Source organism: Rhineura floridana, chromosome 7 (assembly GCF_030035675.1).
Source record: "Rhineura floridana isolate rRhiFlo1 chromosome 7, rRhiFlo1.hap2, whole genome shotgun sequence".
NCBI classification, from domain to species: domain Eukaryota; kingdom Metazoa; phylum Chordata; class Lepidosauria; order Squamata; family Rhineuridae; genus Rhineura; species Rhineura floridana.
This window is the reverse complement of record NC_084486.1, coordinates 122,422,236-122,437,706: the sequence shown is the minus strand read 5'-3', so window position 1 is coordinate 122,437,706 and position 15,471 is coordinate 122,422,236. Positions and strand designations below refer to the sequence as shown.

Here is a 15,471-nt window from a genome sequence, read left to right as displayed (position 1 = left end):
AATTAATACTTGCATTTCCACCTTTACCTTGGATTCCTGCATTGAGCAGGGGACTGGGCTCTATGGCCCTATAGGCCTCTTCCAATTCTATGATTCTATAAGCTTGCCAGCAGGCCAGTCTGTATTAAGATATATGTCCCATAGGAAATGTGCTTGAGCTTGGCTCAGGCACTAGGTCCAACAGTACAAATCACATTGTGAGTCTCCACATTTTGTTTCTTTCATTATTGCTGGTTCTGCAGGTGTTTGCTTCTCTGATCTTGTGCTTATCCAGAGGAGCAGATTGTGCCTTCAGTAAACCTTTATACTTAGGAGAACCAATTGGGGAGGGGTGGTGGAAGAAATGTACAGCTTTTCATTTTTTTTTAAAAAATCACACAAGTATCCAAATGAGTAACTTTTATTTGTGGATAAAAATTAAGGCTCACAGTACTTTTTATCATTTACAAGCAGAAAATGTTTTTTTTAAAAAAAGAGAATGCTAGGAATTATTCCCTATACAAGATCCTTTGAAAAACGTTGACATGTCTCATTGAAGACTAGAGGGGTGAATAAACTGAACAAGAGCAACTGCATTCATAAACTACATTCTCTTCTGGACCACAAGAAGACAGTAATCTGTGTTTCTGCATCCGGCTGAGATTACATGAATTAATACTATGAAATACATTCAAGGACTGGAATGATGGCAATTCAGATATATTCCACTTCCATCACAAATTGAACGTTTTGGTTTTTTTAAAAAAATTACCTTGTTCCAAATACTGGAATCTGGATTAAAATTGAACAAATCCTTTATAATATAATTCTTTATAAGGTGTTTACTTCTGGCTCCAGCATGATCTTCTTTATTAAGTTTGCCAAACTCCCATTTTATTCATGAATCTATTTTTTAAAACAGCTTACTAAGTATAGTCCAGAGGTGACAAAACATACATGCTTGTTAAGATGGAAATCCTGTAATGTGAATATTTGTGCATCTAAGATAGAAAGCAAAATATTCTAACTCCAGCTGTAAAGATTACCATCAGTTAAACCTCTGGCCCTTATGAATGGAAACATGCATTATAGCTCATTTTCTAGGTAGCATTGTAACTATAATAGGATTAAATATTATATGTTAAATGTCAGCTTAAAAAGGGACATCTGAAAATGGACATGTAACCTCGAAGTCAAAGCACATCAATAGATCCAGGAGCATCCACGTGCTATGAACCTGAAAGTCCAGGAGGCAGCAGAATAGGAGTTCCCACTACCAAAGAGCCACCAGACTTGCAAGAGATTGTTATATTAGCCTCAGGCACCAGAATCTCACAAGCAAGCATGCAGAGGTCTTCCTAGTAGAGCCTGCCAAGTAGACACTTGGTCCAGATTGCACTTCAGCTCACTTGGCCACACCCATTCCCAAACATGGACTGCACAGCACTTAGGTTGCACACCCTTGATTGGATGAAATGGACCAACAGAATTACACATCATTTACCTACTCCATTCCTAATCACTGTACCATGTCACCCAGTGTATTCACTCATGTACATGTTGCAAGATCTCCACAGGTCTTCAGGGGTCAGCAAACACTCATGTTGCACAGCAGGGCAAGTCAGAACAGCAAGAAAACCCCCAGTTTATTCTAGCTCTTCAAGCACCAGGAATATACGACCCGTCAATTTTAGATAGGTAATAATGGATTTACAGTCAGTATCCTTTATCTTTATTCCTGCCTATTCCCTCCCTCTGCCTTATTCTAGACAGGCTTTTATCATGTGACCAGCAGACCACCCAGCAAGCACTGACCTCAGCAACTCATCCAGCCTTGTCTTGGCAATTCACACAAGGACAGCAGCCTCATACTGAATGAAACTATGAATGACAAGACCTTTTTTTGGTCATCAGATATAGCATTAAACAGAGGCAGCTATTTCATCACCTCTCCACGAGGTTGCAGTTGTTCTACGATGACTTTCCAAGCAGCCATTGCATTTATTTTATTTGATTTATATCCCGCCCATCCTCCCAGCAGGAGCCCATGGCAAATGGTCACCTGTATCCTGCTAATGTATGCAGCTATACTTAGCTGCTCAAACTCTTGGGTACAAACCAAGCTCATATACGTTTGCAGTGATTTGCGGTGTGCTGTTGAGTTTGGGGTGGGGGGAGGCATTCAGAATGGGTGACAGAAGTCCTTGCAGCACTTATGGGAGCATTACTCTTTGTGGTAACTGGCGCTCCCCTCCTCTCCAGCTATGCAAACAAGATGCTGGTAGAAGCAACTCTACTTGAGTTGAGACTATGTTGAGACTCACACATATAGAAAACCACCCAGCTTCTGACCTCGACACAAGCCAGAGGCACATAGGTTGACTAAATTCATCCTTCTGACTTACTGATAGCCTATTCTTCAAGAAACGATCAAACTAAATTTATATTCAGATTGGCTAAACTGCCTCCAAAACCCAACCACATACAAATTAGTACATTTTAAAAGACCTAGGGAAGGTGTACATGAAAGCAATATTCCCTATGCTTTTCCAAAGTAACCTCATATAAAATATAAAACCAACAGGAACGGTATGAATGACAGTTAGGAGACACACAAAAAACTGAGTAAGGGCACAGAGATTTTGATGGCTTCAGTGTAAATTGTTACTCTTTCATTTTGTCTGAACCACAAGATGCATTTTCAATGGTATACCTAATTCATATTTGGCTCTCTTGTAACTGTTTTAATGTACATTAAATATAGATATCACTGAATGGTGGGGGAAATGTATGCTTTTACACTGTTAAACAAAATTGGTTTTTAAAAAACTATTATGGAGAGGGAAATGAAAGTGAGGGGGGAAATGCATTCATTATTTGAGTGCCAGTTTGTTTTTTAAAAATATCAACACTTATTGCCATGGGCTTAATACTCCAAACAATATGGAACAGGATTTACAGTACACAGCAAACAAATATACATTAATTCCACAACTCAACAGTACCTACTACTCCATTTGGCAAAATATTTATTTATAATAAATCTGTTTCAAAAGCAGTTGGTCACTTTTTTCCTCCCCATTTTACATTATTAATAGGCTCCAACAAAGGGTTTTGGTAAATGTAAATAAATTGTCTCTGTTTACACAGTATACAAAAAAAAAAAGAGACATTGAAATGACATAACAGTAAGAACAGGAAGAGTCAATAAGACCAAAAAAAGGCAAAGCAATATGAATCTATCTGCACGTAGGCAACACTGCCCTAATTATTTACCCGTACGTATCCTCAGCCCACTTATCTTACCTCTCTGCCCCCCACGCCACTCTTAATTTGCAGATTATGCTCCAGGAGATGGGGGAAAATCACATGTGATGTAGCAGCAGCTCCAGTCACTCTTTTCACAGTACTGCATGTCAACACTGGGAATGGTTTCTGATATAATTTAAAACTGCATACAGTACTTTTTCATACGGGGAGGGGAATAATTATTCCCATTCAGTTGTTCCTGGAGGTTTTGAAGTCAAGTCATACATCACCCGGGAGATGCCAGGAATCTTCTTAATCTCTGTCACCATCTTCAACACAACCTATGTTTAGAAACAAGCAGATGACAAGAGCATAAATGACTATCACTGGTTTGGATGAAAGGAGTAGTAGCTCAGAACTGTGCTACAATATATAAATTCAAATATCTTACCGGATCTTCAAGGAGAGAGGAATGACATACAATACTTGGCTGTTTTTAAAAAGGCAAAGGGCTTGTAGAGGCAGCAAAGAAACCTGCTACAGCAAGGAGTACCAACATGGTACCTGCAGGCACCAGTGTGCCTGTTAGTACCTCCTATGGCACCCACAAGAGGTCTCTGCAAAATTCCACCTAAACATCTACAACACACGTTTACTCTTCCTGCTCAGCTCGTTTGCACTGCTTAGCCTGTTCTACACTGACAATCCCTTAAAACATTCCTACCTTTCACCAGATGTCTGGAAACCTATCCTCCCTTCTATTCTGAACAGATGAGGCAGTATACTTCTGAATATCAGTTGCTGGAAACTGCACAAGGGGAGAGCGCTGTTGCACTCAGGACCTGCTTGCGGGCTTCCCTCAGGCATCTGGTTGGCCACTCTAAGAACAGGATGCTGGACTAGACGGATCACTGGACTGATCCCAGCAGTCTCTTCTTAGGTTCTTAACAGAGGAAAGGTGCAAAGCACTCCTCTGTGAGCAAGCATGACAGCTGCCAATGTAGGTGCCTTTTTCCCCTTCCCTGGTTGCATCATTTTCTGGTCCAGTCTCCATCTGCTCTTTTAGAAGTGGCAACAATTTTGTGACTGACACCCACAGTACTTTCTCAAAATTCCAGATGTGACTACTGGCCCAGAAATGTTTGCAACCCCTGCACTACAGACTTGCCTCTCCCGAAGATCTCTATTCTGTGGTTTTGTGTGTTTTTTGGTTTTTTACACCAAAGGAGTTGCTGCAATGCCCACTCTTCTCTTTTTCCACTGTAGAAGCTCCTGTTGTAAGTTTGCAATAACTAAAACAAATGTTTCTTTTTTAAAAAAAGCAATTTTATTAAACAGCTTTCAAATTTTATAAAGCCCTAATCCAAAGCACTGCTAGCACGGACTGCATGCTTATAACTATTTTACACAAATCAATTTAAATTGCTTTAACATTTTTCTTTTTATAAATGATTATTGTATGTATCGATTGTAACCTGCCTTGGGGTTCTAGGATGAAGGGAGAGATACTCGGGTGTGGGAATCAATAAAATAATAATAATGGTCTTGGATTGATCAGAGCTGAAGAGTTGTGCCCAATGTTAGTCCTGCTCAGCCTAGACCCGTACAAGTAATAGACCTGGTTAAATCAGGTCCAATTAATTTCAGTGGGTTTCAGCAACAGCTGGTGGCTTCATGTCAGTGGGGCAATAGAATCTTCTCCTGGGTTTAGTCCAAACTTTCAACGAGCTATCCAAGGTGCTGATATGGAGCCACCAACCACACTGGTGGGTCTGTTCTAATGTATTGGATACAACCCATGGTTTCTAACTACCCTGTTCAGGCCCTAGTCAAAAGAGGACCAGGGGGAAAGCAGTGCTTAGCCTCAGCCTGGTTCACACCAGCTGAGGACAGGGACAGGCTGATCTCACCCACAGAGCAGGTGTAGTGAGCATGCAGACAGACTGTGGAATGTAAATTTAATTTCTCTGCACTGCTGCCTTGTAAGCCCATGCCATCTCAGAATGGTATACAGCAGGGGTTGCCCATGTGGTGCCCTCCAGATGCTGTTGGACTCTACCTGCCATCAGTCCCAGCCCGTACGGCCAGTATCAGATATGATGGGAACTGGAGTCCAACACCATCTAAAGGGTACTGCTATGTTGGCTATCCCTGGTGTACAGTGATGACTGTCAACATATAGTTGTTAGTAGACAGGAACTTACGTTGTTATGCCTAGAAGTTCTGCTTAACTGAGATTACCTCCATAAGGTTTATTCTGTAGCACGCATTTATTTCTATGCTTTAAAAAAGGAAACTTTTTTACAATTTTAAATAAAGGAACAATAACTTTTCTATCTTAGCTCAGGAAGAGAAAGCAGTTCCATTTTTTATATATACATTTTTTTACCTCTTCTGGTATCTCATCGCCAGGGGTTGCTGCAACACCTGTCATGAAGTCACTAGTAATAAAGGTTCGAATCACTACTGATCTTTGACAGGAAGGCTGCTTCTGAAGGGGATCTCGATCAAAATGCAATGGTGTTAAGATTACTGGCATCTGGCTGATTTTTCCAGCATAACCTTTAATAAAAGAGCAAGAATACTGCAATAAATAAACTATTATATTGACCAAGAGAGACAGCACGATTAAGACCCTATACAACCAATGGCTAGGGATGATGGGGAAATTGTGGTCCAACAATAACTGGGAGGGTCACAGGTTCCCCATCCCTCGATCAGAGTGCTGGACTAAGACTTGGGAGACTAGAGTTCAACTCCAGACTTAGCCACGGAGCTCACCACATGCTTTTGGGCCAGTCACTGTCTCAGCTTAAACTATGTCATAGAGTTGTTGTCAGGATAAAATAGGAGAAGGGAGATCATTTTGACTCCCTGAGCTCCTTGAAGGAAGGGTGGGATACAAATGAAATAAAGAACAGTGTCAAGACAGACTGTGCTCCAAGATATAACTCAGAAACTGCACTTGTTAAGAGTTGCATGCATTACATTACAATATTTTAAAACTTTCATATCATTCACTTTTTATTTCAGTGTAGATTTTCTATTGCAACACGAAGAAATCAGTTTCCCAGGAAATTCAGCTTTCTGAAGCCAGAAGTCTACTAAATAACCATCAATTGTGCAAACATTTGCTTTATTATCTTGCACCAAAGTTTGGGTTGCTTGATGAATTCTGAAGTGTTGCAAAAGTATTTTTGCCCATGGTAACTCAAGTGCTGCAGACTATCACCAATACAGTCGACATTGCACTGAACAAATAAGACATACTAACCAGACTCCCTGAGAATATTATGAGCTTCAAAATCAGCTTGCCGCAATGTACTGAGGACTCCTGTCGTCAGGAAAGTGGGAGTAACATCTGTGGGAGGTTCTTTGACAGGTGGGCCAAACACGTAGACAACTCTAAGAACACAAGAAAATGAAACATTGGACTGGGTAGTTTATGTATTTGAGTAATGCAAATACAGCGCTGGCTGGGGCTGATGGGGGTACCGGGTTGGGGAAGACTGAAGTAATCCATTTATATACTATCAGAATAATAAGCAATATCATAAACTTTCATTTTGCCCAGAGAGCTTGGGTGCAGTGCCATTAATTCACACAGACATTCCCTAACCATGCCCTCGTTTAACTTTCTAAGTCTTAAATAGGTATACCATTTGGAAAATCCAAACTGTACAACATTCAGAATGCAGATAGTCTTTGTTCCAATACTCAAAGCAAAAGTTTGCTCCCTTCCCTCATTTAAAAGAACCTGCCTCCCCCATTTTTTCCCCAATGGAAAAATTGAAACACTGAGGAAAAGAAGTCTTATGAAATATTTTCTCTTTCTGAATGAGTGGATTGGTTTTTTTTAAAAGACAAGGTTCTGCTCAAAATGTGTAGTATGAAGATTTTTATGTAAGCATTAGAGTATGTTAATTCCTGTGTATACTGTAGTAGAAATATACAACAGTCAAATCCAAGATGCATTTCTGTACCTAGAGGGTGGTGTCATCTTCATGCGAGTAGCATACATGGCTCTCGTTGCTTGTGAATTGCTGCCTGCCTTCTTCTGATGGTAGTATGGAGATAGTAGAAGCAAGGATCCTGGAACTGTTGTCCTTTGACCTGGCCTCTCCCTCATGGTCAACCTTTTCATCTTTCCCCTCATCAACTGTGACACAGACACCTTGCTACCAAACTAGCATGTCTCTTCAGAAGCAAGTCCCATTGCATTCAAAGGGCCTTTGTTCATAGGTGGATGTGCACAGGATTGAAGCTGAAGGCATTATACTCTTGAGACTACAATCCTATGTAAAGTAAGCTCCACTAAACAGAGTGAGTCTTACTTCTGAGCAAAGGCAATTCATCTGTCAATTACACAGATGTCAAATAACACAATTTTTCGTGTTAAGTCATAAATAATACATTTTATGTTGTGATGAAATAAGTTTAGGTTTGATAAGAAGGCATTGTACAGCTGTTGTTGTTATGTGCCTTCAAGTCGATTACGACATATGGCGACCCTATGAATCGGTGACCTCCAATAGCATCTGTTATAAACCACCCTGTTCAGATCTTGTAAGTTCAGGTCTGTGGCTTCCTTTATGGAATCAATCCATCTCTTGTTTGGCATTCCTCTTTTTCTACTCCCTTTTGTTCTTCCCAGCATTATTGTCTTTTCTAGTGAATCAGGTCTTCTCATGATGTGTCCAAAGTATGATAACCTCAGTTTCATCATTTTAGCTTCTAGTGAGAGTTCTGGTTTAATTTGTTGTAACACCCAATTATTTGTCATTTTTGCAGCCCATGGTATCTGCAAAGCTCTCCTCCAACACCACATTTCAAATGATGGGATTTTTCTCGTATCTGCTTTTTTCACTGTCCAACTTTCACATCCGTACATAGAGATCGGGAATACCATGGTCTGAATGATCCTGACTTTAGTGTTCAGTGATATATCTTTGCATTTGAGGACCTTTTCTAGTTCTCTCATAGCTGCCCTCCCCAGTCCTAGCCTTCTTCTGATTTCTTGACTATTGTCTCCATTTTGGTTAATGATTGTGCCAAGGTATTGATAATCCTTGACAAGTTCAATGTCCTCGTTGTCAACTTTAAATGTTGTCATTACTTTAGTCTTCCTGACGTTCAGCTGTAGTCCTGCTTTTGTGCTTTCTTCTTTAACTTTCATCAGCATGCATTGCCTAGTAAGTATTGCATATATCTCAATTTCCCCAAAGTTCTCACTTCCTCCCCATCCCAAGACAAGATTCCCCCACCCAGCATGACTTCAAAATTTCCCAAAGTTTTGGACTTCCGGGAAGGGTGACTTCGCTTGTGCCTGCTTTTGGGATGGGCTCCCGCCTCAAAAGAAGCTTATTCAGATATAAATCAGTCAGAACATTTTTTTTTTGACTGATGAAATTTCTCCCGGGCAGGGAGAAACGTAGAGATCAACCTCAAAAGCCTGTTTTTGTTGGGAGGACTGGATTTCATTAATTTATGAGATAAGGTCCAGCCAACAATGCCGGACGGACTTCCTAACAAGCTCTATCTGCTTAAGCGATACATTTATCTTTTCTTCAAAGAGAGAACGGACTAACAGGCAAGCACCCTTCTTTCTATTTTTTTTTTACTTGGTTTAAATTGTTGCAGCAAAAGGAGATTTGTCAGATTGATCGGCTTTGGACAACTTCTGGGTGAGATATAGCTCTTCTCTGTTATTCACGAAATTAACAGCTTATCTCTGTTTCTGTCGCAAAAAGCTGTCCTGGAAGTGCATTCTAAAGATAATAAACAGAAGAGGGATTTCTATTCCTGATTTCTATTCCGAGGAATATTATATTGTCTGGGACTATTCTCTTTTTGGTCTATTTTATTTTGACGAATCTGCTTCTTCACGACGCCACTAACTGTTTTGATGCTGGGAACTAAATTTATTTTGCATTCTTGAACATAGAGAGATAAGGCAGGTTGCTCTGTTTATACTGTGATGTCATCAAGCCTGGAATATTAACCCAATTGTTGCTGAAATAAGAAGTGGTTCTTCTTTATTTTTGTTTTGCTTTGTTTTCGTGGTTTTAAAAATGGCAATCAAGAAAGTGGCTGAGAATCTGGAAGTAATTATGTTTCAGAAAATAATGGATGAGATTGAGATAACGAAACAAACCCTGCGACAGGGTAGTAAGGAGCTGAAAATTGAACTGAGCAAAATGACGCAGGAGCTTAAAGAAATAGGGGATCCTGTGAGAGAGGAGAATGAGATCAGAGATGAGAAAAGAAAAAATAAAGGGAAGATACAAGCCCTGGAGATTGGAACAAATGTGGAATTGGAAAAAGATCTGGAGTTTATGGATTTTAGAAATAAAATCTACTGTTTGGAATTTAACGTTATCTCTGAAGAAATTAATGAAGATATTAGAGATAAAGTTATCAATGGCTTGGATAATCTTCTGGACTGGAATGATGTGATGGAGCTTGATATAGAGAAAATCTATGGAATTAACTGCAGCCATGTGACAATGGAAAAGCTCTTAAGAGATGAGCCAGTGCATTTTGTAAAAAAGAAGAACACAGATATGACTTTACAACAGTATTTCAGCAACTTATTCAGAATGGATGGCAAGAAAATATTTGGGATAGAGGAAATTCCCATCAGACTCTTATTATATGACTATGGCTACAACAGCAAGATTATTATGGAATACTGATAATGGAAGATTGGACACTGAAATTACTGGACTTAACAGGACTATTGAAGATGGAAGATGGAACTAATAGGGATAATGGAATAATGGCTATTGAAATTATTGGACCTAACAGATTCTGATGACATGGATTAATCGAAATGTTTATTTGGACTATGGTTATGACAATAAGATTATTATAATTATTAACGAGATGGATTAATTGACATGTTTATTTGGAGAAAAATTGATAGATATATTTCTTAAAGAATTGAAACCTCTCTTTGACTTTTTGTGGAAAGAATAAAGTAATGTTTATGAGATTTGATGATTAATTAAGATAACTACTGGAGGAAAGTGATTTTATAATATGATTTAAGAGACAGGATTGTTATATATTGTAGACCTATAACTGATTTGATATGTGACAAATGGGAAGTCAACATTTTATTTTTTTTGTTTAATCATTTTTGTTTTGTTTTGTTTTTTGTCTTTGAATGTTTTATGATTTTGTTTTCTATGTTTTATGAAAATTTGAATAAAAATTATTGTAAAAAAAAAAAAAATTTCCCAAAGTTTTACATCTCCTAATTGTAAAAGGCGTCCAAGAAAGGCAGTAACACATTCTTGTATTTGGTACTTTTTTTTTTTTTTTACATCTGATGTATAAATAGAGATTAATCAAAGCTAAGTGCAAGCAAACTACTAAGCAAACAGCAGCTGCACATTTAAGCTCTGCAGATATATACCGGTTTATGTTGTGACACATGCGAGGTATGAGTCTGGCTAGGAACATAAGGGACTCCCAGTGTGGAGAGTCCTTACTCGAGATCCCACACACATAGCTATAGGAACGACAGTCACCCTGCAAAGCACAAAAACAAGATCAGCAGCTGAAACCATTTAACACAGTATTTTATTATTTATTTATTAAATTTTTATCCCGCCCTTCCTCCCAAAAGGAGTCCGGGGACACGGCTTTCAAATCATTTGGGAATTACATTAGCTGAAACCCAGTATCTATTTAATATTTAGTTCCTTAAAAAAAGTAGTTTCTAAGCAGTGTACAATGAGGTTGCAAAGGATAAAGTCAGAAAAAATTAATCATAAAATCAAGAAAAAAATTACTTAAAACGCCTGCTATAATACAAGTATTCACCCAACACTGAAATTCAACAGGGAGAAGGCCTATCTGATCTCAGCCGGGAGGGAATTCCACAGAACTGGGCCCACAATACTGAAAGCATGGCTTCTGGTAGATATGAGCTGTGTGCTTGAGTCATGGGGGACCTTTAACAGATTCCCCTGAAGACTTCAGTGAATGGGCAGGAATATAAGGCATCAAGCAGTCCTTAAGGTATCCTGGGCCCAAGTTGTTGAGGGCTTTGTAAATTAATACATGTACTGTGACCTGGCCTGGTAGCAAATGGACAGCCACTACAAACTTTTAGAAACCGGAGTTATGTGCTGGCAAATGTCTGTCCCCACCAACAGTCTAGCCACAGCATTTTGCATCAGTTAAGAGCTTCCAATGAGGTCCAGGGGACTGCACTGCAATGATCAAGTATTAAGGTTATCCATGAACATCCATAGTTGGTGTACCAGCCATAGCTGGTAAAAGGCACTCCTAACCACTGAGACTACCTGAGCTTTCGGTGACAAAGATGAATCCAAAGCAGCCCCAAGCTACAAACCTGTTCTTTCAGAAGGAGTGCAACCGCATTAAAAACAGAAAACTGACTGATAAATCTCTAACTGCAATACATGCCGTTCTGAGGAGTTCATTGGCCTTGTGACAGCCAGGTGCTTGGCCTGCCTCACAAAAGAAAAATGGACTTATTTAATTATTTGAATTTCTAAATCACATCATATTTAAAAAATCCCTAATCGGTATACAAAAATATTATAAAAACCAACAAAACAGCATTATACAGAAGAGGTAAAAACAGAATTCTATGTGCAGTGAGCAAATTAGTAGGGCTATATGAGCCTTCAACTGCTATTTCTCCACTGGCAGTCTGAACCTAATGGAACACAGTGTGAGCGGTGCCATTTAATCTTAAGAATGCTTAGTAACCCTACAACTCTTCATCCGGGATTTTCAGGCCTCGCTAAAGTGACCATTTAATTATCTCAAGGCTCTCACATCTATAAAAATAGCATTTCCTCAGCCCGTTTCCCCTCTCTTTCAGATGTATTCTACTCTGACTCCAAAAATTCTAAATGTACTACTTGTAACAACTGTTAGCCTACACAACCATAAGGTATTATTACTGAAGGCTGAGTGCACTAACCTGTACTCCTACAGTTTTGATTGGCAGCAAGAAGGCATTCAATGAATGCAGACTTGTAATTTGCATCAACTTCTCCTGGTCTTCTTCAGTTGTACATGCTTTGACCCTCTGCAACAGAGTGTGAGGCTGGGCAACAAACAAGAAAGTCAAATCAAAACATTTTAAAATGTTACTAGTCTATGTCTCATTAAGCACTAGTGTTCTGCATGGAAGCAGAAGTTGGGAATTAAGGGGTTCTTGAACAAAGAGGCCAGATGCATATCTGGCAGGTAGAGTGGCCAGGCCAGTGCATCATCAAGTTAGTTTAAGGTGTGATCACAATTATTTGTTATTTCTAAACCACCTAAAATCTACTATGCAGTAAAGACAATCAGAGACATCCTCAACTGGTAGGCACAGAAGGTTGTATCCAAAAGCACTAAATCAGGATCCTGACAGCACAAGGATTGCTAGTTTAACAGGACTTTCCCTCTCTCCTCCCCCTGTGCAGCCCCTAAATCTGTTCTAGGGGTTCCCCCAACTCTACAGAAGAGATTTGGGAAGGATGAACATAGGAAGTGGCCTTATATTGGCCATTGGTTCATCCAGTTCAGCATTATCTACACTGACTGGCAGCAGCTCTCTAGGGTTTCAAGCAGGGGTCTCTCCCAGCCCTACCTGGAGATAGAACTTGGGACCTTCTGCATGCAAGGCAGATGCTCTACCACTGCACTACGGGGCATGGGGGAGGGGAAAGAGAGGAGGAGAAAGTCCTATCACACTAGCATCTTGTACCAATGGGACAAGCTAGCTGAATACTGCCCAGAGCCAGCATATAACAGATACAAAAGGGAACAGGGAAGGGAGCCAGGTGAATATTGCTTGGCTACAAAGAATAAGAACATAAGGATAGAAACTAAGAAATCAAGATGGAACATGTAAGGTGGGGGGGAAATGCAATGAATCTTGAGAACATTCTTGAAGGAAGAAAGGACACTATAGGACTACTCTAGAAAGAAGGGCTGAAGGAGAACTAACAAGGAAAAGGGCACAGGCAAACAGAATGAAAGATTGGGCGGGAAACAGAAGAGGGGAAGGAAAGGATGGGCTGGGGAGAATGTGGACTGGAAAGAATTACATGTCTTCAGAAATTTGGAATAAAGGATAGCTATGCCAAGCCTGTTACAGCGGTTCAGCGTAATTCACCCAGGAATGTATACCCATCAATTCCAGTAATAATAATCACCTTTTTAACACTTGCAGAGAAGTCAGCTATGATTTTCAAAATGTTGTTTGTTTCAGGGAAGTCTTTGCACACATATGGTTCTTCGGCACATATTACCCTAATTGCAAGGCCAGGACCTAAAACGCAATATTGGAACAGCACTACATAACCAGTAACCAACATGCAAATAAACAATGATATTTCAGCGATGCTACATGACTGCACTTATCGGCATTTTGACCATCCTACCATTTATATGTAACAGGCTTAGCTTCCATATATGAAACACTAGTTGTCATGAACCACTCCTGGTTCAGTCCCAGGACTCAGTTCCCAAATCCAGGGCAATTGATCATGGCAAGGGACAAACCCTTGCCTCCTCTTACTAGGGCTGAATAAACCAAAAACAAACCTGTGAAGGTAAGCAGGCTTCCACCACCCCTTAATCTGGTCACCCACTGGGCCAAGGGGAAACCCAAAGTGCCAGAAATAGACCTGCAAAGGATTCCAACAGACAAGAGCCAAACTACACTCCTTGTCTTGGAGCCTTAAGCAAAAATATCCAAATATACAGTAGTCAGTGGTTAACTGGCCAAGGTATTGGATTCAGAGCCAAATCCTCTCCTGCAATGAACACACACTGATAAATAAGAAGTAGCTTTATTAAATAAAATGTAAGTGCACAATTACAGCAGCAAAATGGTTCCTTGAAACCCACATCCTTGAGAGCCAGGTAGAATACAGAGAGTTACAGTCACAAAACAGAATAACAAAACTGTCTAGTTTAGTCTATACTTACAAAGAGATAAACAGCAGAATAACTTCATGGTTCCACATCTCCCCAGAGATGTATAGCCTGGACAGCGGATGGAAGATGGAACCCCACCTAGGTAGCATCAGCAACCGTAGGGTACAGTGGGGAACAAATGCTAAGGTCTGAATCATATTCTTATGGGAAAATGCCCAGCAACAGCCAGGAATTAATTAGCCAATCAGGGGGCTTTCTGATGATGAAATATTTCTGGAGTTTTCGCATCCAATGGTCATGTACTCCCCAACCTTCCCAGGCCAGGTGGCCTTGATGTACCAGTCCAGCTTCAGCTGTGAGAACTGCAAACTCATACCTCTCAGAGGCCCCATCTCAGACAAGATATGTTCCCCCACAATTCTTAGCCTCAAAGCCATTTTAGAAATCAAGTGTTCTTGACACTAGTTATTTCAGGACTATTTCATCCATGGTGCAACAAGAATACTCTTATTATGAAGTGTCACTAGAAAAAGAGAAAAAGGTTGCATGCTCACCCGTTCAGAGCTTCATATGTTACTTCCTTGGTCTCCCTTATCCTGAAGTTCTTGCCCCATATCTGATTTTCCTCTCTTCTCCCAGCCCCCACTTTGCACCAAATAGCCCAAACTCCTTCTCATTCTTAAGTTGCAAGTCAAGCTTACAACTATTTTTTCTGTACTGTTTAGAAATACCATTTCCCTGTGAGTCCTGCAAGACCTGCTCCCTGTTCGTCTGACTTATTTCCACCTGGCCTGGAAGGGCAGGGCCTTGACTGACTCTAGCTAAGAATGATGCTGTTGTAACTGCAGCTGGTGGGATTATGCTTAAATGGTTGCTGTTGCAGGGACCAAAATTTCATTTCAGGGATGTATTATTTTTGCTATTATCTGGATTGTGTTTTTGTTATGAACTATCAGTGGATTGTTTAATTTTATTTAAGCTAATTTTATTAGCTTATTGCTTATGACAATCTAAATTATTTTTTATTTAACTGATGTATATCCCACCCTTCCTCCCAGTAGGACCCCTGGGCAGCAAACAAAGCACTAAAAACACTCTAAAACATCATAAAAACAGACTTTAAAGAAGATTACCACAAAAAACACATTTCAAAAAAAGCTTTACAAACATCTTGAAAACAATTCCAGCACAGAATCAGACTGGGATAAGGTCTCTACTTAAAAGGCTTGTTGAAAGAGGAAGGGCTTCAGTAGGAGCCGAAAAGGTAACAGATGGTGCCTGCCTAATATTTAAGGGGAGGGAATTGCAAAGGGTAGGTGCCACTAC

The 15,471-nt window shown here is 39.9% G+C and overlaps 1 protein-coding gene across 1 annotated transcript in view; it reads right to left on the bottom strand.

Annotated features, from left to right (window-relative positions):
• Positions 1–2,991: 2,991 nt before the first annotated feature.
• GMPS (guanine monophosphate synthase) overlaps positions 2,992–15,471 on the bottom strand; it is a 50,198-nt gene continuing 37,718 nt past the window's right edge. The window contains exons 11-16 of the mRNA XM_061637113.1: positions 13,419–13,534; positions 12,194–12,319; positions 10,649–10,764; positions 6,503–6,633; positions 5,618–5,790; positions 2,992–3,569 (exon numbers count right to left, since the gene is read on the bottom strand). Of these exons, the coding sequence (XP_061493097.1) occupies positions 3,468–3,569; positions 5,618–5,790; positions 6,503–6,633; positions 10,649–10,764; positions 12,194–12,319; positions 13,419–13,534 (764 nt within the window). The 3' untranslated portion in view covers positions 2,992–3,467. The remainder of the gene's footprint in view (positions 3,570–5,617; positions 5,791–6,502; positions 6,634–10,648; positions 10,765–12,193; positions 12,320–13,418; positions 13,535–15,471) is intronic.